This window comes from Ranitomeya imitator, chromosome 6 (genome assembly GCF_032444005.1).
Source record: "Ranitomeya imitator isolate aRanImi1 chromosome 6, aRanImi1.pri, whole genome shotgun sequence".
NCBI lineage: Eukaryota > Metazoa > Chordata > Amphibia > Anura > Dendrobatidae > Ranitomeya > Ranitomeya imitator.
The window spans coordinates 147,445,331-147,471,759 of record NC_091287.1 but is presented as its reverse complement, the minus strand read 5'-3'; the positions used below and the strand labels follow the sequence as shown (position 1 = coordinate 147,471,759).

Below are 26,429 nucleotides of genomic sequence, written 5' to 3'. Positions count from 1 at the left end.
ATTGTGCAAGACAAAATACTGCATAAGTATCTGCCATAGTGGCCCTGAAGAAGGTAAGTCCCAACTCCTGGAGGTGGTGTAAGTCAGGACAGTTCCTGTTTTGTAGGCACCAAATGAGTAAAGGTGCATTTACACTGCATGATTAATCTAAGCCTGATCATTTTGCAGTCTAAACAGGCTGTCAGTCATCCAACGAATAAGCAAAACACTTGTTTGTGGGGTCAAATGATCATTTGGTTTGGTCAGAAGATCATCGTTCTCAGCAGCGTATTGTCCTGTGTAAACAGGACACTGAAGAATGGCTGCCTATGCACACTGAGAAATCTATTCAAGGTCGTTACGTACTCATCAGAAGTGCGCTCTGCCCATGTAAACTGGTTATTAAATGACTGTCAATCAGAAAACAAGTAGATAAATCAGAGGTTGTTTAGTGCCGCTGGTCGACTGGTGTAAACAGACCCTAGGCCAACCAACAGAAATGAACCAAAAAATATTGCAACATTTTTGTATATTTTAATAGAACAATCTTTTTTACTATGAATTATAACAAATCCTACAGTAAGTGTGTACATCAATGTAGCATAGGGCAGGGGTGTCAAACTGCATTCCTCGAGGGCTGCAAACAGGTCATGTTTTCAGGATTTCCTTGTACTGCACAGGTGATAATTTAATCCCCTACACAAATAATGAGTTGGTGATTAAATTATCACCTGTGCAGTACAAGGAAATCCTGAAAACATGACCTGTTTGCAGCCCTCGAGGAATGCAGTTTGACACCCCTGGCATAGGGCCTTAAAGTAGTACACCCCAAAAATTATCTTCTTATGGGTGGGCACTTGACATGACTTATTTTGTTTTAAACGGTTTCTTCATAAATATGCCAAAAACATGAGCAGCATACCAATCAGATGCGTTTTATCATATCTTTCACAGTCTAGCATATCATATAAAATTTTAGCAAGATTCTACAACATGATTCTTGACTTTACTTAATGGTGAGTGGATTACTAGGGGAAGGTGAGGTTGAGTAGATGGTCAGTCCTTTGCTATAAGGTAAGCTTGCTCTTCATAAATATAATAAACCTACTTGTAAAAATCCAGAAAAACGTAGGGAGACTTTAAAACAATTGTCTTAGGTCAAAGACTTTGTGTCGGAGGGAAGAGAACTGTTTTCCAGTGCCAACTACAAGCGAATGCCCCATAAATGAAAGGAAATTGTGTCGCCTATGTAATAAATTCAAGCATGTAGATTTTTTCATTTTATTTTCTATTCATGAATATGCGTCTGCCATTTGCCTGATCTTCTGAAACAGAGTTCAGAGATACGCTTTATAATTGTATGGGGCAAAAGATGGCATAAGCATCATTGTATGGACGCAAACGGGGCATTATTATTATTGTATGTGGGCAACGGGGGAATTAGTATAATTGGGGCAAAGGGAACATTATTATTGTTGTATGGGGCAAAAGGAGCATTAATATTATTGTATGTGGCATTATTATTGCATATGGACAAAGGGGCATTAGAATTATTATATGGTGAAAAGGGGGCAATGCTATTGTTTGTGAGCAAAGTAGGTATTAGTATTGCATGGGGGAAAATGGGGCATTATTATTATTGTAGAGGGACCATAGAGTACCATATTGTATGAAGCACTTAGGGAGATATAATTATTTGATTGGGACATCATTATTGTATGGGGCACAATGTGGGATATTTTAAAGATGTCAATACTTCTGCAGGGGGACACAAAGGTGGCACTATTACAGTGCTCAGGCATAGAGAGGGCACTGTAACTGTGTTGATGTAGAAGGGGTATGATGTTAGCCATGGAAGGCACAAAACTCGGGTATGACAATGAGGAATGTAATTATTACTGTGTAGGGTGCCATTTAGTTTATTTACAGTAGGGTAAAAGCAGTGAGCCAAATATTTCTGTGTTATATTCTTCAGAAACAAGGACTGAGCCAAATGGAGACAAATAAATGAAGTTCATAACTTCAGTCACATATAATGTCACAGATAAATTACTAGAATTATCCTTACATAATGCACATATTTGGTACAGAGACCACCAGTGTACTACTAGTATTTACAACTGTATGGTCACAGTGTGTGGTAATATTGTTATTAATACAGTGGTTTTTGTTAAGATAAGTGTTTTGGTATTGGTTGCTTAGTGGTAAAATATGGTCACGGTGAGGCAGTATTATTTATTCCTTCTATAGTGGTGTTGGTATTATTGGTGTTAGCGTAGTAGGTTTTGTTCAGGATCCGTAGGGGTGGTATATTCACTTGTATAGTGGCATTATTCACTAACTGTAAGACAGTTATATATTTCTAGAAGGGTGGTTGTTTTGTAGCTTTGTGTTTCGTGATGAGAGGAGCATAATATAAAGACAGAAATGCTGACTCCAGTGATGTGCCAGTTACTCAGCTGCTTGCTGTAGTTTTGAAAGTAATCACTGTTTTATCAGCAGGAGATTATCACAAGAGAACTAGTAAACCTGCTGACAGGTAGTCTTCTATATTCATAAGCTCTGTATAACCTTTCCCCATCACTGAATGGCAGCTTTCCGCCTATGCACAGTGTACACAGAATAGGCTGCACTGCTTGTTTGTAAACTTTCCCTAAAGATGTCACCTAAATAATCGCTTTAATGCAGGAAACTCTTACTTTGGTGTTAGAGATATGTATTTATAGAGTGAGAACAAGCATGGAAGAAATAATATCAAGTAAAGACAGTACTGGAATTGGGGGTAGTTGTTTCAAGGTAAAATTTGTTGAAATCTTACTTTTTGAGTACGAGTCCTATAAAAATATGCCGGGATATGTTTGTCTGCAGATCACTAGGCTTAGAAAGAACATCAAAGCAAGCAACCCTCTCTGGATAGATTTATGGTACTAATGCTGAGAGAAAACTCCCCATGTAGACGAACCATCCCCCTTAATGTATGTCGAAATTTAGATTTATTGTTTTGTAAAATACAGATGTAACGGGGTCTACAAAACTGGGGTACCTCTTTCAGTACCACCCCGTGTTTTCGGAGGTCCACTCTGCTTTGGCTGGAGTCTGAATGAAGGACGCTGGCTGGAATTCCTTGGTTACATGGGCGCATATAAAAGATTACTGCTTCTCCACGTATTTCCAGTCTGACAACACATTACTCACAGGACACAGAATATATCACACAGATACAGAGGGCAGGCCAATAGAAAAGTGGCAGGCCAGACATACATTACAATAGCCGCAGGGGGCCGGAGCCTGCCGATATTTACTGTGGGAATTACAAAGGTGGGGGGCGGACAAAAGGGGAATATCGTGTCCCCTCTGCCCAGGGGCGCAGCCTGTGGGCTGATGCATTAGGGACATGCGTCTCACATGAAACCTATTATACATACATATAGCTGCACAACATATTCTGGGTGCTGAGTGGTTCCGTAACACGTAACAACAGAATATGGTAGTATTGAAATTTCAAGATATTCAATCACTAAATCATTCTGGGGAAGCTTCAAAACCTGTCTATAACGATGAAATAAAAGTGATACATTATCCTGTCTCAATCACCACAATGTTAATTATGTATTAAGAATATTCCCAGTCAATGTTTCAAGGTGACACATTATTGCTTGTGTTACATGGCACAATGTATATTAATGGTTCTAGTTAGATTTGTTTTCACTTTGAGATTTACAGCTTAAATGTGACATCAAAGGAGACAGAAAGCGAGTATTCACAGATAGAAATCTGCTGCCAGCCCCGAGAAATAATAACAGCGTTTTTGAATTTTCCTACTAAAACCCACTTTTTCCATATTCCATACATGAGAATTTATAGTGTAAGGTCTGTATAGATTATAAATCTATAGGTAAGCTATATGTAATGTGTGCATTGTGATAGCTTGACGTGTAAGGACATGCATTGCTTATGTTCAATATAAACTGAATTCATGTCAAAAACTAACCCAACACTGGGAGTCAACAGCTTTGACTCAACCAAAAATTGAGTCTTAGGCCAAAAACCTAAGGGGTTAATCTTAATTTCATTTTTGCACTTTTTAAGAGCTGGAAACTTGTTGGCGTGGTATTTCATTTTGAATAGTTTAGTAGATATAATAAGCTCCATATTTTTGCTGTAGAATCTCTCCCTCTTTGTACTACTTATTTTGGGGGTGTTAGACATCTGGTTATGTGTTGTTAGTGTATTCAACACCTCCCTTGATTTTTAGTTTATGAAACTAAGATGGAAGGAAAGAGGCTGGAAGAAAATAAATAATTAATCTTAGAAAAAAACGCTTTATGTTGCTTAGCAACTTACTAAGCTCTGTTTTATTTTTGTCACATAGGATCAGTAAGATACCTTGGAGTGCAGCAGTCTCCAGCTGTGCCATCTTCCACACTCTCTGCCTTTCGAAACACAGGTGGTTACATTTCCATGGCTAGCCGGTGATGACTGCACTCACTGACAAATGACCGCACAACTAAAATATCAGTCTGAACATTCAGTTTGTCAAGATCCTAAACGCCTGCACACCTCATGCGGACACAATGTTTCGGATTAGTGTTTCGGCATGTCTTTTAGGCTACACCTGCAAACAAAAAATTACAAACACGATGTAAAAATAAACACTAATCACTAGAAACAGAGATCCAAGAAGGTGTAATAGTGGTGGTCATGCATGCTTGATGGATAAGTGATACATTATTTTCAATGGGCTGATCCCTTTAAGGCTTTTTCATCATGGTCATTATATTACAGATTTATAGTCTGTCATCTGTGCTGCTAGTTCCTGTCGCTTCCTTTTATACTACACCCCCTGGCAAAAATTATGGAATCATCGGCCTTGGAGGGTGTTCATTCAGTTGTTTAATTTTGTAGAAAAATCCCTCAAAGTGATCCAAACCACATTCAAAAAGTTTATTAACCTTCAGGTGCTACACAGGAATTAAGCAGTGTGCAAGGAAAAAATGAACATTTACCATTTTCAAACAAAAAGGTTCATCTAGCCCCAAATTTTGCATTTTTTCAAGGGTAACATGAGGAAATGAACTGAACAATTTGTTGTGCAATTTCTCCTAAGTATGCCGATACCCCATATGTGGAGGAAATTACTGTTTGTGCGCATGGTACAGCTCGGAAGGAAAGAACCGCCATTTGACTTTTGGAGCACAAAATTGGCTGGATTTGATAGTGGACACCATGTCGGGTTTCCAGAGCCCCTGATGTACCTAAACAGTGGAAACCCCCCATAAGTGACCCCTTTTTGGAACCTACACCCTTCAAGGGATTTACAGGTGTGCTGCGCAACTTGAACCCACAGGTTCTTCACAGAAGTTTACAATGTTAAGCTCTGAAAATTAAAAAATACAAACAAAATTGTTCCTTTTAAAAATAAGTGCCAGAAGAGCAGATTCCCCTATCAAGTAATCCCATTTTGGTAATTACATCCCTTTGAGAATTTATCTACAGGTGCATTGACAATATTGATTCCATGGATGTTTGTCAGAAACAATCATCAAAATTGCAAATCTGCCCTTGCTATGCCCAAACATTGTAGTTTCCATACATTGTGCCCAGCTTGTGCTTCTGGAAACATGGACCCCGTAAATTAAACAGGCTCTCATTTCTACAGAAATGCCAAACACTAATTTTGGTTTTGGCACACTGGGACTCAGAAGACAGGCAGGCATTTGGTTTTTGAAGCTCAGAATTCACTGAATTTCTTTTGGGGGGCGAAGGAGCCAACAACTTTTCCATATTCTTTGTGCTACTAGTAACGTGGAGCCCCCTATATTTCCATTAACACAAGGCAGACCTGAATGAGGCCTTTTTTTTTATAGATTGAGTTGAAGCTTTTATTGGAAACATTTTCATAACATTTATCTTGTGTTCAACTCTGAGCACTTACACCGGGATTTCCATCTAAATCTCCAAATGACGTAATTCAGTTGAAACCACTGACAGGTCCATTCACTAATGAGGCAGAAGACTTTTTTTTCGCGTTTTTTTCGCGGTTTTTCCCGATAAAAACGCTATAAAACCACAAAAAAACCGCATATAATAAGCATCCCATCATTTAGAATGAATTCCGCATGTTTTGTGCACATGATGCGTTTTTTTCCACGAAAAAAACGCATTGCGGCAAAAAACGCAGCATGTTCATTAATTTTCCATTTTTTTTGCGGATTTCCCACTCCAAAATGCATTGGGAAGTGTCCGGAAAAAAACGCGGCAAAAACGCGTCAAAACCGCTGCAAAATCGCGGCAAAACCGCATGCGGTTTTCTTGCGGATTTCTTGCAGAAAATGTCCGGAATTCTCAGGAATTTTCTGCAAGAAATCCTGAACGTGTGCACATAGCCTAACTGTGTACTCCGTCTGGCCTCTATTCAGCAGTGTCCTTCTTTTCAGAGGTGTACAAACCTGTGGTTGACCGCCTTTTTATGCACGACTAAAAAGGTGGGCACCGCCAGATCATATACCAGACGGTGTCCAGTGTCAACATCTGCTGCATTATTGGGAATCTTCTGCCGAAGGCTCCGTCTGAATCATGTATTTCAGAGATTTACATGGATACCCCATTATAACGCTCAGCACAGCACGCAGAATAAATGTGCGCTGAGCCTTACTGCGATCTTTGGGAGACAGAATGAACAAATCAGCAGCAGTTGAATAATTGGTTTTATTTATTTTTTTACACTGTGCTCATGCGGTATAAGTGATTAGGCGACTTTAATTTTCAGGACAGTGATTACAGCGATAGCAGATTTATATCATTGTTTATATTTGGCTGCTGTCACACACTAAAAGATGCTTTACAAAATTAAAAGTTTTTACATTGCCATATTGTGAGTGCTATCATTTTTCTATATTTCTGCCAACAGAGTCATGTGAGGGCTTGTTTTTTGTGGGACGAGTTGACGTTTTTATTGGTACCATTTTCGGTCACAAAGCATTTTTTGATCGCTTACTATTCTGAGTTTTGAGAGGCAGAATGAATAAAAAACAGTATTTCAGAAATTTTTTTTGTTTATTTTTATGCTGTCATAAGGCAACTTTATTCTTCGGGTGAGTACAATTACAGCGATACCACATTTTTACCCAATAAAAACTAATTTATAGAAAAAAGAATTGTTTTTGCATCACTAAATTCTGAAAGTTATAACTTTTTTATTTCTCCATGGATGGAGCTGTATGGCAGCTTGTTTTTTTGAAGCACAAGATGACATTTTCAGCAATGCCATTTTTATTTACTTTTTGATCTTGTTTTATTCCATTTTTATTCAGCAATCAGCAGTATTATGAAAAGGAATATTATTTGCTATGTTTTATATTTATTTTTACAGTGTTTACTCAGGTTATTAACTAGTGTGACAGTTTTATAGGTCAGGTTTGTTATGATGCGGTGGTCTAGGAGCAACATGGAACGAGCTCTGAAGGAAGTGGTAACTGTACTGACCGCAGTCCCTAAGCTCAACACAACACTAGAAGTAGCCGTGGAATGCTCCTAACTCTCCCTAGGCATCTCGTCACAGCCTAAGAGCTAACTACCCCTAAAGACAGAAGCAGGAAAACTATCTTGCCTCAGAGAAAATCCCCAAAGGATAGATTAGCCCCCCACAAATAATAACTGTGAGTGGAGAGGAAAAAGACATACACAGAATGAAACCAGGATGAGCACAGGAGGCCAGTCTAGCTTGATAGATAGGACAGGATGGAATACTGTGCGGTCAGTATAAAACACTACAAAAATCCACGCAGGGTTTACAAAAAATCTCCACACCTGACTAAAGGTGTGGAGGGTAAATCTGCTTCCCAGAGCTTCCAGCAAGACAGAATTAATTCATACTGATAACGCTGGACAAACATAGAAAGTACTGAACGGATAAGTCCACAATCTGTGAACAGAAAAGCGCAAGCAAAAACTTAGCTTTGCTGAACTGGTCAGGATAACAGGGAAATCCCAAGAGATGTGAATCCAACCAGGAACCATTTACAAGTGGCACTGGCTGAAGGAACAGCCAGGCCTAAATAGCCGAGCAGAAGAGACGATAAGTGGAGGCAGCTGATGATAGCTAACTCCAAGGAGCAGCCATACCACTTGAAATCCACAAGAGGGAGCCCAAGAGCAGAACTCACAAAAGTGCCACTTACAACCACCGGAGGGAGCCCAAGAGCGGAATTCACAACACAGGTTGGTCTGGACGTGGTGATAATAAATATGTGTACTTTATTTTTTTTTTGTTTTTTACATAAATATGTATTTATTTTCATTTTTTTGTTCTTTATTTTGTGATTTTGAATAAAATATTTTTACAATTTTTTATAACTTTTTTTTAAACTTTTTTATCATGTCCCAGGATGAAACATCAACTTTCCCCATCCTGATCGTTGATCTATTACTCTGCAATACACACAGAGAGGAGGCATGTCGGCTCCTGCTCTGAGCGGGAGCTTACAGGCCACTTTCACTGAGTGACCCCAGGGTCACCAGTGGAGACCTTGAGCACAGAGCTATGCACAAGCGATGTCACAGCATGTAGCCTTATGGCAGGGGCTTTATTGCCCTGTCATACAAGTATATTGGACTGCATATAAGTAGAGAAACAGTATAAGGACAATGCAAGCTTTACATCACCAAGCACAATGCCAAGTGTCAGATGAAGTGGTGTAAGGCACACCATCAATGGACTCACTGTTGCAGTGGAAACGTGTTCTGTGGAATGATAGGTCATGTTTCTGGAGGATGGGTAATGCTATGGGGTTCCTTTTCTGACTTGGTCTAGGCACATTAGTTCCACTGGCATAAGTGTGCTATCCTTGATTACCATTGTGCTTGATAGGGAAAGCTATGCAATTTATTTATTTATATATGAAAGTCATTGATGAAACACTGTTGGTAAAAGCGACACACTGACCAAACACTGATGAAACTCGGATCCAAAATACTGATGAAAATCTGATCCAAGGCACTGATGATGTCTGAATGAAGCTTTAATACCCATGAGTTTATAAAGGGATGTCAAAAAATCCCTATAGGTTTAAGTGTGTCTCCCAATAATTTTGTCTATATAGTTAATGTTACCGTAGATTAAATGCTTCTGAAAACAAATGCATCCTTACACACATTTGTTTTACACAGATTTGTTTTCTGGCATATTCATAAAGAATTTGGCAGGCTTGAAATTTGAGGCATCATGAACCACCATGGCAGGTTCAAAATGGAGTCATAATATTTAGTTTCAGCTCATATTTAGTTAAGTCATACGTGTAATTGGCCCAAAATTCTTTCATCCAAAAATTACTTAAAGGGGAGATACTGGACTATTTTGTGTTTCTTACTATAGGCCTAAAAACTAACAGGCAGCTAGTTGCTAGCACAGGCAACTACCTGCTTGTTCTACTCAGTGCCGGCTCAGAGCGGTCACCGACCACTCCTACCGGCGATTCAGCTGCTCCACGTCAACAGAGCAGCACATCTTTTTCTGGGCTGCTCGGTGGATGAGTCTCGACTGACAATGTCATGCTCATTGACAGCTGTCACGCCTTGTCAGCAAAACAGAGCAGTATAGAAGCCGCTGATTTGTTAACGTGATGTCAGCGGAAGCCGCTGAATTGCCAGCAGGAGTGGTCTGTGACAGCTCTGTGCCGGCAAAGATTGTCACTGGCACAACAGCCAGATAAACAAGTGGTCCTTTCTTAAACTAAATGTGTAAAATAATAGAGTCTATATTCACCTCCTGTGCCGATTCCGTTCCAGCAGTATTGGCACTCACGGCGCCGGGGCTGTGATGTGGTGGAATGGTGCCCAATTAGCGCCTTCAGACAAACTGAACATGAAGAGGAAGTCCGGGATGAGCTGCAGCCCTGGCTACCTCTTCATGTTCAGTTTGTACAAAGGTGGAGACAGTGACGTCAGAGGTTATTGGTCGCCGGCGTCACGTGTCACATCACCGCATGAGAGTCCTGTCGACACCGCAGGAATGGCTAGTAGTGGATAACCCCTTTAACAACTACCTGCTTGTTCTTAGGTCCATAGTAAAAAAAAATATAGTCCTGGATAACCCCTTTAAAGAGTTTGATAACATCATATATAAGCGTCACATACATTTTTTTACACGTTCGTCTGCTATTTTTCACATATTTTCTTCAGGTTTTTGCTTCTTTACATAACGCCACAGTACCGGAGTTCCCTGTTCTGGAACAGATATAAGCGCACGTGATGTTCTGAAGGATTTCGTATAAAAAAGCTGGCATCCCTCTGGTATCCTACCGTCACTTGGTCTAACCTAAAATAAAAAGAATATCCTTTATCTGCTCCCTTTTGTCTCCTGTAGGCAATGGGTTGCCGGTACTTTATGTTCGGATATGTCCCTTGGTGTACACTGGAGCATTGTCTCTCATGGCACAGATAAAGAACATCATGGTAGTCTTTATACTGAAAAGGTTACGTAGCGAAGCAGTGCTCCATCAAAGATTAGTGCTGAAATGGGAACTGTAAAAAATTCTATTCAGTTTGATATATTTAGATTTTAAGGCTACATTTCTTAGTAATATTACTTTGACATAGCCTGCATATGTGCGATATGTATAAATAATGCACCATACACAAATGCAATAAGGTGAACATACATAAGAAAAATAAGCTTGACTAAAAGGGTAGATTGCTCGTTTCCATGACAACTATATGGCACTTGAGAATATATTTAATTTATGAGAATAAAAGCACCTCATCAGCTGTAGTTAGAACAGACAGAAGGGCTCTTGAACCCTATAATTTAGGTACTGAGAAATTCTTCTGTTATTTCTCATTTTCTGCAAAACAAATCTGTCAGTTTTCTGTGTTATTGATAATCAAATTGTGGTATGAGAATAAGATATAAAGCATTTTTGACTCAGTAAAACCAAAGTGTTAAAAATGCATTATATTTACTTTTCTACCTGTTTTGTTAAGTGTGATTCACTCTGTTTTTCTGTGGCTCCATTTACAAATGTTACGAGGAGGCTGTCAACAAGCCAATGGCAGACTCAGATAGAAGCTAGCCCCTGTAATATCTCATCATAATGGGCCCCCTTACCACTTGTGCCCCGGTGGGACTGCACAGGTTGCACCAATGATATGTCCGCCCCTTCAGCAAGCAGTCGGCAGCTCCCTCTTAATTCGTTAATGACCGCCAACACACCTTTTAACCGTTAAGTGGCCTTATTCCTCAGTGCCGCTGTGCAGGGGCTCTGCACTGTATGGGGTACAATGTATGGGCTCTAAACTCGCAGATATGCAATTCTACAGGAAAAAAAGCCTGGCGGGGATGTTACAAAATAGTCTCTGCAGCCATAGATGAATTCATTGAGAGGTTCACTTTCTACAGTGGGGTCACTTTGGGGGCTTTCTGCTGTTCTGGCACCTTAGGGGCTCCTAACTATTGCAAACTATTCTAATAAAATCTGTTCTCTAAAAGCCAAATCACTCTACTTCCTTCTCAGCCCTGACGTGCGGCCTAAGTGCAGATTTGGTGCGTTTTTGCCATGCAGATTTGCTAGCAAAACCTAAAGCAATCTGGACGCCAGTGAAGTGAATGACTAATAATAATAATAATAATCTTTATTTATATAGCGCCAACATATTCCGCAGCGCTTTACAGTTTAACAGTTTCAAGCACAAAAGTCATAAGTAACAACGTTAACAATACAATAATTAAAGCAAAATAAGCCGACCCTGCTCGTGAGAGCTTACAATCTACAATGAGGTGGGGGAGATACAAAGTACAGGTGTGTATTTACAATGATGTATTTACAATCATGGTCCAGTCATCTTCAGGGGGTGGGGGATAGATGGAGATAGTGAATGGGCTACACACACGCAAACATAACATAACTTTGATTAGTGAACGTGATAGGCCGCTCTGAACAAATGTGTTTTGAGCGAGCGCCTAAAACTATGCAAATTATGGATGGTCCTAATATCTTGGGGTAGAGCATTCCAGAGGATTGGCGCAGCACGGGAGAAGTCTTGGAGTCTGGAGTGGGAGGTACGGATTAGTGCAGAGGTTAATCGAAAGTCATTTGCAGAGCGCAGTGGTCTGTTAGGCTGATAGACAGAAATGAGGGAGGAGATGTAAGGGGGTGCCGCACTGTGGAGAGCTTTGTGGGTGAGAACAAGTACTTTGAATTGTATCCTGTAATGAATGGGTAGCCAGTGTAACGACTGGCGAAGAGCGGACGCGTCCGAGTAACGATTAGCCAGATGGACGACCCTGGCTGCTGCATTAAGGATGGACTGGAGAGGGGAAAGTCGAGTGAGGGGGAGGCCAATTAATAAAGCGTTACAGTAGTCCAGGCGGGAGTGGATCAGGGCGACAGTGAGGTTTTTAGCTGTCTCCATGGTGAGAAAAGGGCGGATTCTGGAGATGTTCTTTAGGTGTAAGCGGCACGAGCGGGCAAGAGATTGTATATGGGAGGTGAAGGAGAGATCGGAGTCAAACATAACACCCAGACAGCGCGCCTGCTGCCGGGGTGTTATTATGGTGCCACCCACGGAGAGGGAAATGTCAGATTTAGGGAGGTTAGTAGATGGTGGGAGCAGAAGAAGTTCAGTTTTGGAGAGGTTGAGTTTCAATGACTATGTATAACTCATACATATTCTTCTGTCCTGGTTCAGAAACCTGCAAATCCCTGCAGTGCCCAATGCGTGCGCTGTGGGGGAATTTGTAAGTCGGCAGTCACACAGTGTGACTGCACCCTTATCGATTTGGACCTAACGACCCCTTTAAGGTGCATCCCCACAAGGGGGATTGCTGTGGTTTTTATCTACAGAATTGCACAGCAGCTGCAGTATACAGTACCAGGCAAGTGGATACAATTTTACAGATCTCATCCATATGCTGCCGAGTTTTCTAGCAAGGAATTTGACATTTGCCATATTTTTTTAGATCTGCAACATGTCAACTTCTGTTGTGTATTCTCACCATGGATTTTTCCTCTTTCAATCTAGCAGAAGGGACTCACTGTGTCTACGGAGCAAAATCTTTATGTAACATAGGACACTTAATCTGACAAAGACTTTACAGGCAATGCTACATTATGGACTTGAACAAGCCCATAGGCTTCCCGCCCAATATACGCCCATTGTATGTTTTGGCCCAAAGTATGCCAAAAGCATAGGGCGATGAAAGGGCACCCTGCGTAAATATACTATATATTTATAGGTCTGGAGTATGTACTTTATTTTTGTCTCTCAGGGTGTCTGGGATGCAGTTGCTGACAGCTCCGCCGTCCAATCTGGTACAGGGGCATGCTTAAGCTGTCAGTACTTTGATTGACAGCATGACCATCCAGTCTGTTTCAGGGGCGTGCTGAGCGGTCAGTGTGTTTATTGACAGCTCGACTATCCAATCTGTGACTGGGAGGCATCGGCAGTCTCCAGGTGTTCACTATCCCGGGTAATTGTCATACCGACGTAACTGAGCAGCGTCTCCTAGACTACTGCCAGACGTACATTTATCTTGTGAGGTTTGTACTTTGTGCTCTCCTGTCTGTTGCCTGACCTTGGACTTTGTTCTGACCATCCGCCTGTTTAACCTCTTCAGCTCTGATCTGTTATCCTCCCGGTACTATGACTTGGAACGTTAGCTGACTAAGCTTTTGTCTCTTTCTTCTGTTTATGACGTACCCTCCTGGCTTCTGACCTTGGAACGTTACCTGACTGCTCTTTTGTCTCTTCCTTCTGTTTATGACGCACCCTCCTGGCTTCTGACCTTGGAACGTTACCTGACTGCTCTTTTGTCTCTTCCTTCTGTTTATGACGCACCCTCCTGGCTTCTGACCTTGGAACGTTACCTGACTGCTCTTTTGTCTCTTCCTTCTGTTTATGACGCACCCTCCTGGCTTCTGACCTTGGAACGTTACCTGACTGCTCTTTTGTCTCTTCCTTCTGTTTATGATGTACCCTCCTGGCTTCTGACCTTGGAGTCCCTGACCACTCTGATTCATGGCTTGGCCGTGAGAAGTGACTAGCATCACAATTTTATTATAGGAGTAATTGGGTGAAGTATAGAAATGTATAGCAAATAGTAGCATACATGAGGGTTAGACATTCAATGCACATGTCAGAAGCATTAATTTTTAAAGGAGCAGTCCAGTTATTTTTTATCATGCACTGCTCAAAAAAATAAAGGGAACATTTAAACAACAACAACAACACAATGTAACTCAAAGTCAATCATACTTCTGTGAAATCAACCTGTCCAGTTATGAAGCAACCCTAATTGTGAATCAATTTGTCCTCCTTTGTGCAAATGGAACAGAAAACAGGTAGAAATTATAGAAAATTTGCAAGACATCCCCTATAAACGAGTGGTTCTGCTTGGGGTGACCACAGACTATTTCTCTGTTCTCATACTTTTTGGCTGTTGTTTTGATCACTTTTGCATTTTGTCATTTCTTTCACTCCTTGAGGTACAGGAGCAACCCACAGCAGTTGCTCAGGCATTGCAGGTCATCCAGGATGGCACATCAATGAGAGCTATGAGAAGAAGGTTTGCTGTGTCTGTCAACACAGTCTCCAGAGCATGGAACAGGTACCAGGAGACAGGCCAGTACACCAGGAAACATGGAGGGGGCTGTAGGAGGGCAAAACCTAGCAGCAGAACCGCTACCTCCTCCTTTTTGCAAGGAGCAACATGCGAAGCAGTGCCAGAGCACTGCAAAATGACCTCCAGCAGGCCACTAAAATCAATGTGTCTGGCCAAACTGTCAGAAACTCCATGAGGATGGTATGAGGCATACATATGAGGCTTACAGCCCAACACCGTGCAGGGTGATTGTCATTTGCTGGAGAACACCAAAATTGGCAGATTTGACATTGGCAAGATCACACTGAGTACATGTGACAGACGTGAAAGAGTCTGGAGACACCGTAGAGAATGTCCTGCTGCTTACAACATCCTCCAACATGACCGGTTTGGCAGTGGGTCAGTAATGATGTGGGGAGGCATTTCTTCTGTGTGCTAGACAGTGGTACCTTGACAGCCATTAGGTACCGGGATGAGATCCTTAGACCCATCGTGAGACCATATGCAGGTACACTCGGCCCTGGATTCCTTCTGATGCATGATGCAATGCTAGGCCTCATGTGGCTGAAGTGTGTCAGCAATTCCTGCATGATGAAAGCATTGATGCTATGGACTGGCCTGCCAATTCCCCAGACCTGCAACAAATGAAGCTCATATGAGATATCATGTTTCGTTCCACCCATCAATGCCACGTTGCACCACAGACTATCCAGTAGTTGACTTAATCTTTAATCCAGGTCTAGGATGAGATCCCACAGGAAAACATCCACCGCTTCATCAGGACCAGGCACAGGCATTGTAGGGAGATCATATAGGCACGTGGAGGTCACACGCACTATTGAGCATCATTTCCTTGTCTTGAGACATTTCCACTGAAGTTGGATAAGCTTCTAATTTGATTTTCCACTTTGATTTTGAGTATCATTCCAAATCCAGACTTCCATGGGATATTAATTTTGATTTACATTAATTATTTTTATGTTTTATTATTCGCAACACATTCCACTATGTAATGAATAAATATTTTCTTATTTCATTTAGTGATATCTAGGATGTGGTATTTTAGTGATCCCTTTATTTTTTGAGCAATGTACATTTTATCCACTAATTTCTCAATATAAAAGTCAGCTAGGATTTTCTTACTCATTTGTTCTTGTCTATCTGAAAATTCATGGTACACATCTTTCCATTTAGGTCATGTGATCTAATGGTGACCCCAAATGGATTGCATGCCTCAGTCACCAGAACAGTATCTCAGTCATTAGCACTTCCTGTATAATTAAATTCCACTGAAGTGCTCCACAGGGGGCAGTGGGCAGTGGGCTGCAGCTCTTATCACAAATAATGATTATGACTCCACAGCTCCTTTCAGACAATTATATCTCCTGACTGTATTGGTACCTTCACACTAAACGACGCTGCAGCGATCCAGACAACGATCCGGATCGCTGCAGCGACGCTGTTTGGTCGCTGGAGAGCTGTCACACAGACCGCTCTCCAGTGACCAACGATGCCGGTAACCAGGGTAAACATCGGGTTACTAAGCGCAGGGCCGCGCTTAGTAACCCAATGTTTACCCTGGTTACCATCCTAAAAGTAAAAAAAACAAACGCTACATACTTACCTACCGCTGTCTGTCCCCGGCGCTCTGCTTATCTGCACTGGCTGTGAGTGCCGGCCAGCCGGAAAGCAGAGCGGTGACGTCACCGCTCTGCTTTCCGGCCGCTGTGCTCACAGCCAGAGCAGAGAAGCTCAGCGCCGGGGACAGACAGCGGTAGGTAAGTATGAAGCATTTGTTTTTTTTACTTTTAGGATGGTAACCAGGGTAAACATCGGGTTACTAAGCGCGGCCCTGCGCTTAGTAACCCGATGTTTACCCTGGTTACCAGCGAAGACATCGCTGAATCGGTGTCACACACGCCGATTCAGCGATGTCAACGGGAGAGCCAGCGACCAAAGAAAGTTCTGGCCCTCTAGCCCCGACCAACGACATCACAGCAGGATCCTGATCGCTGCTGCGTGTCACACTGAACGATATCGCTAGCCAGGACGCTGCAACATCACGGATCGCTAGCGATATCGTTTAGTGTGAAGGTACCTTATGCTTTATACAGATAGGGGATCCAGGCAATCCTGCAGTTTTACTGCACAGTTTCTCTAATGTATATATGTTTAATGCAAACAAAATACCTAAGTTTCTGTTCCTTTCTGAACAGAATCTTACTTACATTACGTGGTCTATGGGATTCACAGGTTTATAGTTTATTTTATCTTGTACATGTTCCACTTGCATTATCAGACAGAAACAACACGGGGAACATAATCAATAATCTTGAGGTCAAGTGGGATTCCGTTACAATTGTTTATTACATTTAATATCTTCTGATCTCAAATTTCCTTTACAGCTATTACATTCATGACCTACTGTAAGACTCTCAATATTTTAGCACATTTGATGTTTTTATCTTTAGGATTGCATGTTAGTCATAACTGCATGATATCTAATGGTACGTATTCAGCAGCCAGAAGTGATACCTGGGCTAAACATCCACAAGATGAAATCCACTGTGATCTGTCATTCTGTTGGCTGTAATGTAAAAATATGCAATAGAAAGCAAAAACCTGTCAAAAAAGATGTTCGTATGCTAGGCAGTGAAGCTGTTTCTGTCATATCTACTGCCTGTATGCCCTGATTCCTCTGCACTGCCTGCTTCTGCCAGACTTCTACTAAATAAAATTTTACATATTTCTGCTAAACATTTTTTAAGATAAATAGCATGAATATTAAACTTGCGTATTACCATTTCATAATGATAATGTCTTATTCTTACCTTTTATGCTTTCTTACCATAAAGGTTTTTTTTCCAGACACAGTTCCATTTTTGTCTCTGGGCTGTGTCTGGTATTGCAGGAAATATGCAGTATGGGCAATGAACAAATGAGCTGCAGTACCAGGCACAGCCCATGACTACAAGTGGTGCTGTTTCTTGGAAATGTGTGCAAAACAATTATACATATGTACCGTATGCAATGTGACTGTTGATATATATTAGGATTAATTTCCTTCAAATTGGTTTCAATACATGGCTATTTTATGCTAAACTTCTATGTACTATGTGTAATGTATTGGGACTGTTGCTGAGTTAATCTCATTGAACTTTTCTCTAGGATTTGATGTGCTTGCAGTTGGCGGGTCATTATGCTGCTGCACCTGTGTAGTGTTAAGGTCAGTGTGTTTTTCTGATTATAAATCCCATCCATGCCATTCCATTATAAATCCACTAATCATTCATAATGGAATGCATCATAGCCCACAATCGGCCTTATGTACTGATCAAAGCAGAGATGCCATCCCATTCTAAACAAAGCATCCATTTTTGATTGCATGAACCTGCAAGAATAATTGTAACCTAAATTTGACTAGATAGTAAAAGTGAGCCTGTACAACCTATTAACATGGCATACCACTAATACATTTATCCCCAAAAATATTCCCAATATCCTTAAAGGGAACCTGTCACCCCGTTTTTTCAAGAAGAGCTGCGCAGCTTCAAGGAAAATAGCGTGATCTGCGCTATTCAGCTGTTTATCGGTGGGCGCGGCCATTTTCCTGAAGCCGAGTTCGCATCTCGGCTGCAGGAAAATGGCCGCCGCGATCTCCATCTGCACACGCGCGGCATCCCGCGGCCATTTTCCTGAAGCCCCGGGAAGCCGAGAAGAACCATTTGCGCACGCGCGGCCTCACAAAGATGGCCGCGCCCACCGATAAACGGCTGAATAGCGCAGATCGCGCTATTTTCCTTGAAGCTGCGCAGTGGATTCGCCACTTGGACATGCGCACACCACTACGCCACCAACGGAGATCTGGGGGAGAAACAGCGCTGTCACCACGCCCATATGACCTGACCAGCGTGAGTGACAGCCCAAAATGGCGACTTTACAAAGGTATTTCGGCAGCATAGGTGGGGAATATAGGCTCCAAAATACACTAATGTAAAGCCCAGCTCTGCCCCTATTTAACTCTATTTTTAGCTCTTCTTGAAAAAACGGGGTGACAGGTTCCCTTTAAATATAACTTAAAGAGGTATTCAGATCTCTAACATACTACCCCAATATGTAGTAGGTGTAATAATAATAATATTAACAAATATTTCCAATTAGAAATATAGTACAATTCTTCTGATTAGCTATGTTTCTTTCCCCAGGTGCAGGGCATTGCAGCAGCTTAGGTTTCCATGGTTGTGACCACTCATATACAGTAGTGTCAGTTAGCCGTTAGTGGTCATAACCATGGATATCTAAGCTACTGCAATACCCTGCACATGGGGTATGAGATATAGGTTACACTGCACAACAAATTTCAGGGAAGTTCTTGTCTCCTGAGAAAATTTTATTGTATCTTATAGATTTTGATATGCTGAACACGAATATGTGCTCCAAAAGTCTGTACCACATAAGGTTTTTAAGAAACAACAGTTTGTAGTCTACATTATGACACCCGAGACACAACATACATGTGCATCGAAGTCAGTAGCAAAAGCAATTGTTTGAAAGTGTTTTCCGGACGACTTTAGGTTATAATCTGTGTTAGATGCTTCTCGAATAAGATTCCAGCAATAGTCAGCCAGCATTGACGTACTCCACTTTCCCTGGTACCTTTTCTCCATCAGTGCAATGTCTTGGTGAAATCTCTCACCATGTTCATCGTTAACGGCACCAAGATTGGCTGGAAACAAAGTCCAAGTGAGAATGTAGAAAATGCAATTTTAGTGACATATTGCATTTCATCAAATGATATGCTGTGACTGTGAGCATGTTGTCCACGGGTTGTTCAAAGTTCGGTGCCCTGCTGTTGCCAAGGAAGTTGAAGGTCACATCTTTATAGGGTCTCCATGCCAGTTGTTCAGCACCTTGCAAAAGACCATCAAATCTACCGTCATTCATTACATCTCTGATCTGTGGGTCAATAAAAATGCCTTCTTTAATCTTTGCATCACTTACAGGTCCTTCTCAAAAAATTAGCATATAGTGTTAAATTTCATTATTTACCATAATGTAATGATTACAATTAAACTTTCATATATTATAGATTCATTATCCACCAACTGAAATTTGTCAGGTCTTTTATTGTTTTAATACTGATGATTTTGGCATACAACTCCTGATAACCCAAAAAACCTGTCTCAATAAATTAGCATATCAAGAAAAGGTTCTCTAAACGACCTATTACCCTAATCTTCTGAATCAACTAATTAACTCTAAACACATGCAAAAGATACCTGAGGCTTTTATAAACTCCCTGCCTGGTTCATTACTCAAAACCCCCATCATGGGTAAGACTAGCGACCTGACAGATGTCAAGAAGGCCATCATTGACACCCTCAAGCAAGAGGGTAAGACCCAGAAAGAAATTTCTCAACAAATAGGCTGTTCCCAGAGTGCTGTATCAAGGCACCTCAATGGTAAGTCTGTTGGAAGGAAACAATGTGGCAGAAAACGCTGTACAACGAGAAGAGGAGACCGGACCCTGAGGAAGATTGTGGAGAAGGACCGATTCCAGACCTTGGGGAACCTGAGGAAGCAGTGGACTAAGTCTGGTGTGGAAACATCCAGAGCCACCGTGCACAGGCGTGTGCAGGAAATGGGCTACAGGTGCCGAAATGGGCTACAGAGAAGCAGCACTGGACTGTTGCTAAGTGGTCCCAAGTACTTTTTTCTGATGAAAGCAAATTTTGCATGTCATTCGGAAATCAAGGTGCCAGAGTCTGGAGGAAGACTGGGGAGAAGGAAATGCCAAAATGCCTGAAGTCCAGTGTCAAGTACCCACAGTCAGTGATGGTGTGGGGTGCCATGTCAGCTGCTGGTGTTGGTCCACTGTGTTTCATCAAGGGCAGGGTCAATGCAGCTAGCTATCAGGAGATTTTGGAGCACTTCATGCTTCCATCGGCTGAAATGCTTTATGGAGATGAAGATTTCATTTTTCAGCACGACCTGGCACCTGCTCACAGTGCCAAAACCACTGGTAAATGGTTTACTGACCATGGTATTACTGTGCTCAATTGGCCTGCCAACTCTCCTGACCTGAACCCCATAGAGAATCTGTGGGATATTGTGAAGAGAAAGTTGAGAGACGCAAGACCCAACACTCTGGATGAGCTTAAGGCCGCTATTGAAGCATCCTGGGCCTCCATAACATCTCAGCAGTGTCACAGGCTGATTGCCTCCATGCCACGCCGCATTGAAGCAGTCATTTCTGCCAAAGGATTCCCGACCAAGTATTGAGTGCATAACTGAACATTATTATTTGTTGGTTTTTTTGTTTGTTATTAAAAAACACTTTTATTTGATTGGATGGGTGAAATATGCTAATTTATTGAGACAGGTTTTTTGGGTTATCAGGAGTTGTATGCCAAAATCATCAGTATTAAAACAATAAAAGACCTGACAAATTTCAGTTGGTGGATAATGAATCTATAATATATGAAAGTTTAATTGTAATCATTACATTATGGTAAATAATGAACTTTAACACTATATGCTAATTTTTTGAGAAGGACCTGTATTCTTGGAAATTTCTGTCGCAAGTAAGAAAAGGCTTCCGATTCTTTGTTCGTTGCTTTGACAAAATTCTTCATAAGCCCAAGTTTAATATGCAAAAGAGGGAGAATTATCTTCGCTGGATCAACGAGAGGATTATGTTTAACATTCTTCTGTCCAGCAACCAGGTTTTCGCAGAGTGGCCAGTCCTTTCTGAAATTCTCGTGCATGACTGTCCCACTCACAAATAAAACTACAATACTTGGTATATCCATGCTGCAGTCCAAGAATATGTGAAACGATTTTTAGATCACCGCATATGTTCCAGTTATAATTTCTATAATTAATGTGGGTCGACAGAATATCAAAAATAAAATCCAGAAAATCACATTGTATATATTATATAAATTTATTAGCATTTTTCAGTGAGAAATAAGTATTTGATCCACTACCAACTATTAAGAGTTCTGTCTCCTACAGACCAGTTTGACACTCCTAATCATCTTGTTGCCTGCATTAAAGACAGCTGTCTTACATAGTCACCTTTATAAAAGACTGCTGTGCACAGACTCAATCAGTCAGACCCTAACCTCTACAATATGGGCAAGACCAAAGAGCTTTATAAGGATGTCAGGGACAAGATCATAGACCTGCACAAAGCTGGAATTGGCTATACAACCATAAGTATGACACTGGGTGAGAAGGACTGTTGGTGCAATAGTAAAAAAATGGAAGAAATACAAAATGACTGTCAATCGACATTGATCTGGGGCACCATGCAAAATCTCACCTCATGGGGTATCCTTGATCATGAGGAAGGTGAGAGATCAGCCTTAAACTACACGGGGGTAACTTGTTAATGATCTCAAGGCAGCTGGTCCCACAGTCACCAAGAAAACAATTGGTAACACATTACTCTGTATAGGTTTAAAATCCTGCAGTGCCTGCAAGATCCCCCTGCTCAAGAAAGCACATGTGTAGGCCCGTCTGAAGTTTTCCAATGAACACCTGGATGATTCTGTGAGTAATTGGGAGAAGGTGCTGTGGTCAGATGAGACAAAAATTGAGGTCTTTGGCATTAACTCAACTCACCATGTTTGGAGGAAGAGAAATGCTGCCTTTGACCCAAAGAACATCGTCCCCACTGTCAAGCATGGAGGTGAGAAACATTATGTTTTAGGGGTGTTTCTCTGCCAAGGGCACAGAACTACTTAAAGGGCCACTGTCACCCCCTGCAGCCGTTATAAACTAAAAGAGCCACCTTGTGCAGCAGTAATGCCGCATTCTAACAAGGTGGCTCTTTTAGTTTTGTGTTCAGGTATTACTAAAATAAAGCGTTTTGAAACTTTGCAAAAATACCTGTCTTTGTCCATGGAGGCGGGTCCTCACTCCCCAGATTGAACGGTACTCTGCCGTCACTCACATCTTCAGGGGCTTTCGGCGCCGCCCCCTCCGCGCTGTTTTCTTTTCAAATCCGGCGCTGTGTAAATGTTTGTGGGGCAGGCGCAGTAAGCTCTGGCGGTCTGACGTCCCAGCCAGGCTTGCAGACTGCGCCTGTTCTGGCAGTGAGGCCACCCACCTCGGTAATCCCTGCCCCACACTGTGTTATGCATTGTGCACAGTGCGGGGCTAGGATTCCTGGGCATGCGCACTGCGCTTCTCAGCCTGTCACCCACGTCCCCCGCCCCCCGCCTTACAGCGTCTTTATACTGTAATCAGCTGATCGTGCCTCGTCCTTCTCTCACTAGCAGTCGCCGGGAAAGAACCAACATTGGCAACTTGCCTGCTAGCTGGTGTGTGTTTTTTCTAGGTGTATTCTTTAGGTGTATGGATTTTTGCAAAGTTTCAAAACGCTTTATTTTAGTAATACCTGAACACAAAACTAAAAGACCTTGTTAGAATGCGGCATTACTGCTGCACAAGGTGGCTCTTTTAGTTTATAACGGCTGCTTGGGGGTGACAGTGGCCCTTTAACTGTAATAATGGGAGAATGAATGGAGCCATGTAGCTGGGTCTTCCAGCAAGACAATGACCCAAAACATACAGCCAAAGCAACAAAGGAGTGGCCGAAAAAGAAGCACATTAAGGTCATGGAGTGGCCTAGCCAGTCTCCAGGCCTTAATGCCATAGAAAACTTATGGAGGGAGTTGAAGCTTCAAGTTGTGAAGTGACAGCCTTAAAATCTTAATGATTTAGAGATGATCTGCAAAGAGGAGTGATCCAAAATTCCTCCTGACATGTGCGTAAACCTCATCATCAACTACAAAAATGTCTGACTGCTGTGCTTGCCAACAAGGTTTTTGCCACCAAGTATTAAGTCTTGTTTGCCAGAGGGATCAAATACTTATTTCTCACTGCAAAATGCAAATAAATTTACACTACCGTTCAAAAGTTTAGGGTCACTTAGAAATGTCCTTATTTTTTAAAGAAAGGCACAGTTTTTTCCAATGAAGCTAACATTAACTGATTCAGAAATAGACTCTATACATTGTTAATGTGGTAAATAACTATTCTAGCTGCAAAGCATTGGTTTGAAATGCAATATCGTCATAGGAGTTTAGAGGCCCATTTCCAACAACCATCACTCCAGTGTTCTTATGGTACTTTGGGTTTGCTAACTGTGTAAGAAGGCTAATGGATGGTTAGAATACCCTTTTGCAAGTATGTAAGCACAGCTGAAAACAGTTTGGCTGATTAGAGAACCTATAAGCCTGACCTTCCTTTGAGATAGTTGAGAATCTGGAGCATTACATTTGTTGGTTCCATTAAACTCTCAAAATGGCCAGAAAAAAAGAACTTTCATGTGAAACTCGACAGGCTATTCTTGTTCTTAGAAATGAACGCTATTCCATGCGAGAAATTGCCAAGAAACTGAAGATTTCCTACAACAGTGGCAAAAAGAAAGCCATATCTGAAACTGGCTAATAAAAGGAAAAGATTAATATGGGCAAAAGAACACAGACATTGGACAGAGGAAGTTTGGAAAAAAGTGTTATGGACAGACGAATCCAAGTTTGAGGTGTTTGGATCACACAGAAGAACATTTGTGAGACACAGAACAACTGAAAAGATGCTGGAAGAGTCTAATGCCATCTGTCAAGCATGGTGGAGATAATGTGATGGTCTGGGGTTGCTTTGGTGATGGTAAAGTGAGAGATTTGTTCAAGGTAAGAGGGATATTGAATAAAGAAGGCCATCACTCCATTTTGCAATGCCATGCCATACCCTGTGGACAATGCTTGACTGGAGCCAATTTCATCCTATAATAGGACAATGACCCAAAGTACACCTCCAAATTATGCAAGAACTATTTAGGGAAGAAGCAGGCAGCTGGTATTCTATCTGTAATGGAGTGGCCAGCGCAGTCACCAGATCTCAACCCCATTGAGCTGTTGTGGGAGCAGCTTGACCGTACGGTACGCAAAAAGTGCCCATCAAGCCAAACCAACTTGTGGAAGGAGCTTCTGGAAATACAGGCTGAAATTTCTCCAGATTACCTCAGCAAATTAACTGCTAGAATGCCAAAGGTCTGCAATGCTGTAACTGCTGCAAAGGGAGCATTCTTTGACGAAAGCAAAGTTTGAAGGAGAAAATTATTATTTCAAATAAAAATCTTTTTGTCAATGTCTGGACTAGATTTTCAATTCATTTGGCAACTCATTTGATTAATAAAAGTTTGAGTTTTCATGGAAAACACAAAATTTTCTGGGCGACCCTAAACTTTTGAACGGTAGTGTATATAATTTATACAATGTGATTTTCTGGATTTTATTTTTGATATTCTATCTCTCAATGTTAAAATTAACCTACCCTTAAATTTATAGACTGATGTCTTTGTCAGTGGGCAAACTTAAAAAAAATCAGCAAGGGATCAAATACTTATTTCTCCCTTATATAAAGAAGGTGCTTAGCACATAAAGTTGCCGATTCACGTGTGCCCACCTCATGTGTGTCCACTAGCCACAAAAAGGTGACCTTTCTCTGATGGGACCTTAGCCATTTATATCAGACTAGATGGTGACCCTAACGCATCGGGTATTCTAGAATATGTATGTCCACAAAGTATATTGCTCAACCACATAGTACATTGCCTAGCGACGTAGTATATTGTCCAGCGACGTAGTATATTGCCCAGCAACGTAGTATATTGCCCAGCCATGTAGTATATTGCCCAGCGACATAGTATATTGCCCAGCGACGTAGTATATTGCCCAGCGACGTAGTACATTGCCCAGCCACGTAGTATATTGCCCAGCGACGTAGTATATTGCCCAGCGACGTAGTATATTGCCCAGCCACGTAGTATATTGCCCAGCCATGTAGTATATTGCCCATCGACGTAGTATATTGCCCAGCGACGTAGTATATTGCCCAGCCACGTAGTATATTGCCCAGCCACGTAGTTCACGTAGTATATTGCCCAGTCACATAGTATATTGCCCAGCCACGTAGTATATTGCCCAGTCACGTACTATATTGCCCAGCGACGTAGTATATTGCCCAGCCACGTAGTATATTGCACAGTCACGTAATATATTTCCCAGCCACGGTAGTATATTGCCTAGTCACGTAGTATATTGCCCAGCCACGTAGTTCAAGTAGTATATTGCCAAGTCACATAGTATGTTGCCCAGCTACGTAGTATATTGCCCAGCCACGTAGTATACAGCACAGAGTCACGTAGTATACAGCACAGAGCCACATAGTATATTGCCCAGCCACGTAGTATACAGCACAGAGTCACGTAGTATACAGCACAGAGCCACGTAGTATACAGCACAGAGTCACGTAGTATACAGCATAGAACCTCATAGTATACAGCACAGAGCCACGTAGTGTACAGCACAGAGCCACATAGTATATTGCCCAGCCACGTAGTATATTGCCCAGCCACGGTAGTATATTGCCCAGTCATGTAGTATATTGCCCAGCCACGTAGTTCACGTAGTGTATTGCCCAGTCACATAGTATGTTGCCCAGCTACGTAGTATATTGCCCAGCCACGTAGTATACAGCACAAAGTCACGAAGTATACAGCATAGAGCCATATAGTATATTGCCCAGCCATGTAGTATACAGCACAGAGTAACGTAGTATACAGCACAGAGTCATGTAGTTTACAGCACAGAGCCACGTAGTATACAGCACAGAGCCACGTAGTATACAGCACAGAGCCACGTAGTATATAGCACAGAGTCACGTAGTATACAGCACAGAGCCACGTAGTATACTGTCCAGTCACGTAGTATACAGCACAGCCACGTAGTATACTGCCCAGTCACGTAGTATACAGCACAGAGTCACGTAGTATACAGCA

At 41.7% G+C, this 26,429-nt stretch overlaps 1 protein-coding gene across 5 annotated transcripts in view; it reads left to right on the top strand.

Moving 5' to 3' along the window:
* Positions 1 to 26,429, top strand: part of HECW1 (HECT, C2 and WW domain containing E3 ubiquitin protein ligase 1) — a 377,961-nt gene that overhangs the window by 120,881 nt on the left and 230,651 nt on the right. For 4 of the 5 annotated variants that reach the window (XM_069730190.1, XM_069730187.1, XM_069730188.1 and 1 more), the window contains exon 2: positions 17,744 to 17,801. The exons of the other annotated variant lie outside the window; for it this stretch is intronic. In XM_069730190.1, the coding sequence (XP_069586291.1) occupies positions 17,775 to 17,801 (27 nt within the window). In that variant the 5' untranslated portion in view covers positions 17,744 to 17,774. The remainder of the gene's footprint in view (positions 1 to 17,743; positions 17,802 to 26,429) is intronic. 5 annotated transcript variants of the gene reach the window in all.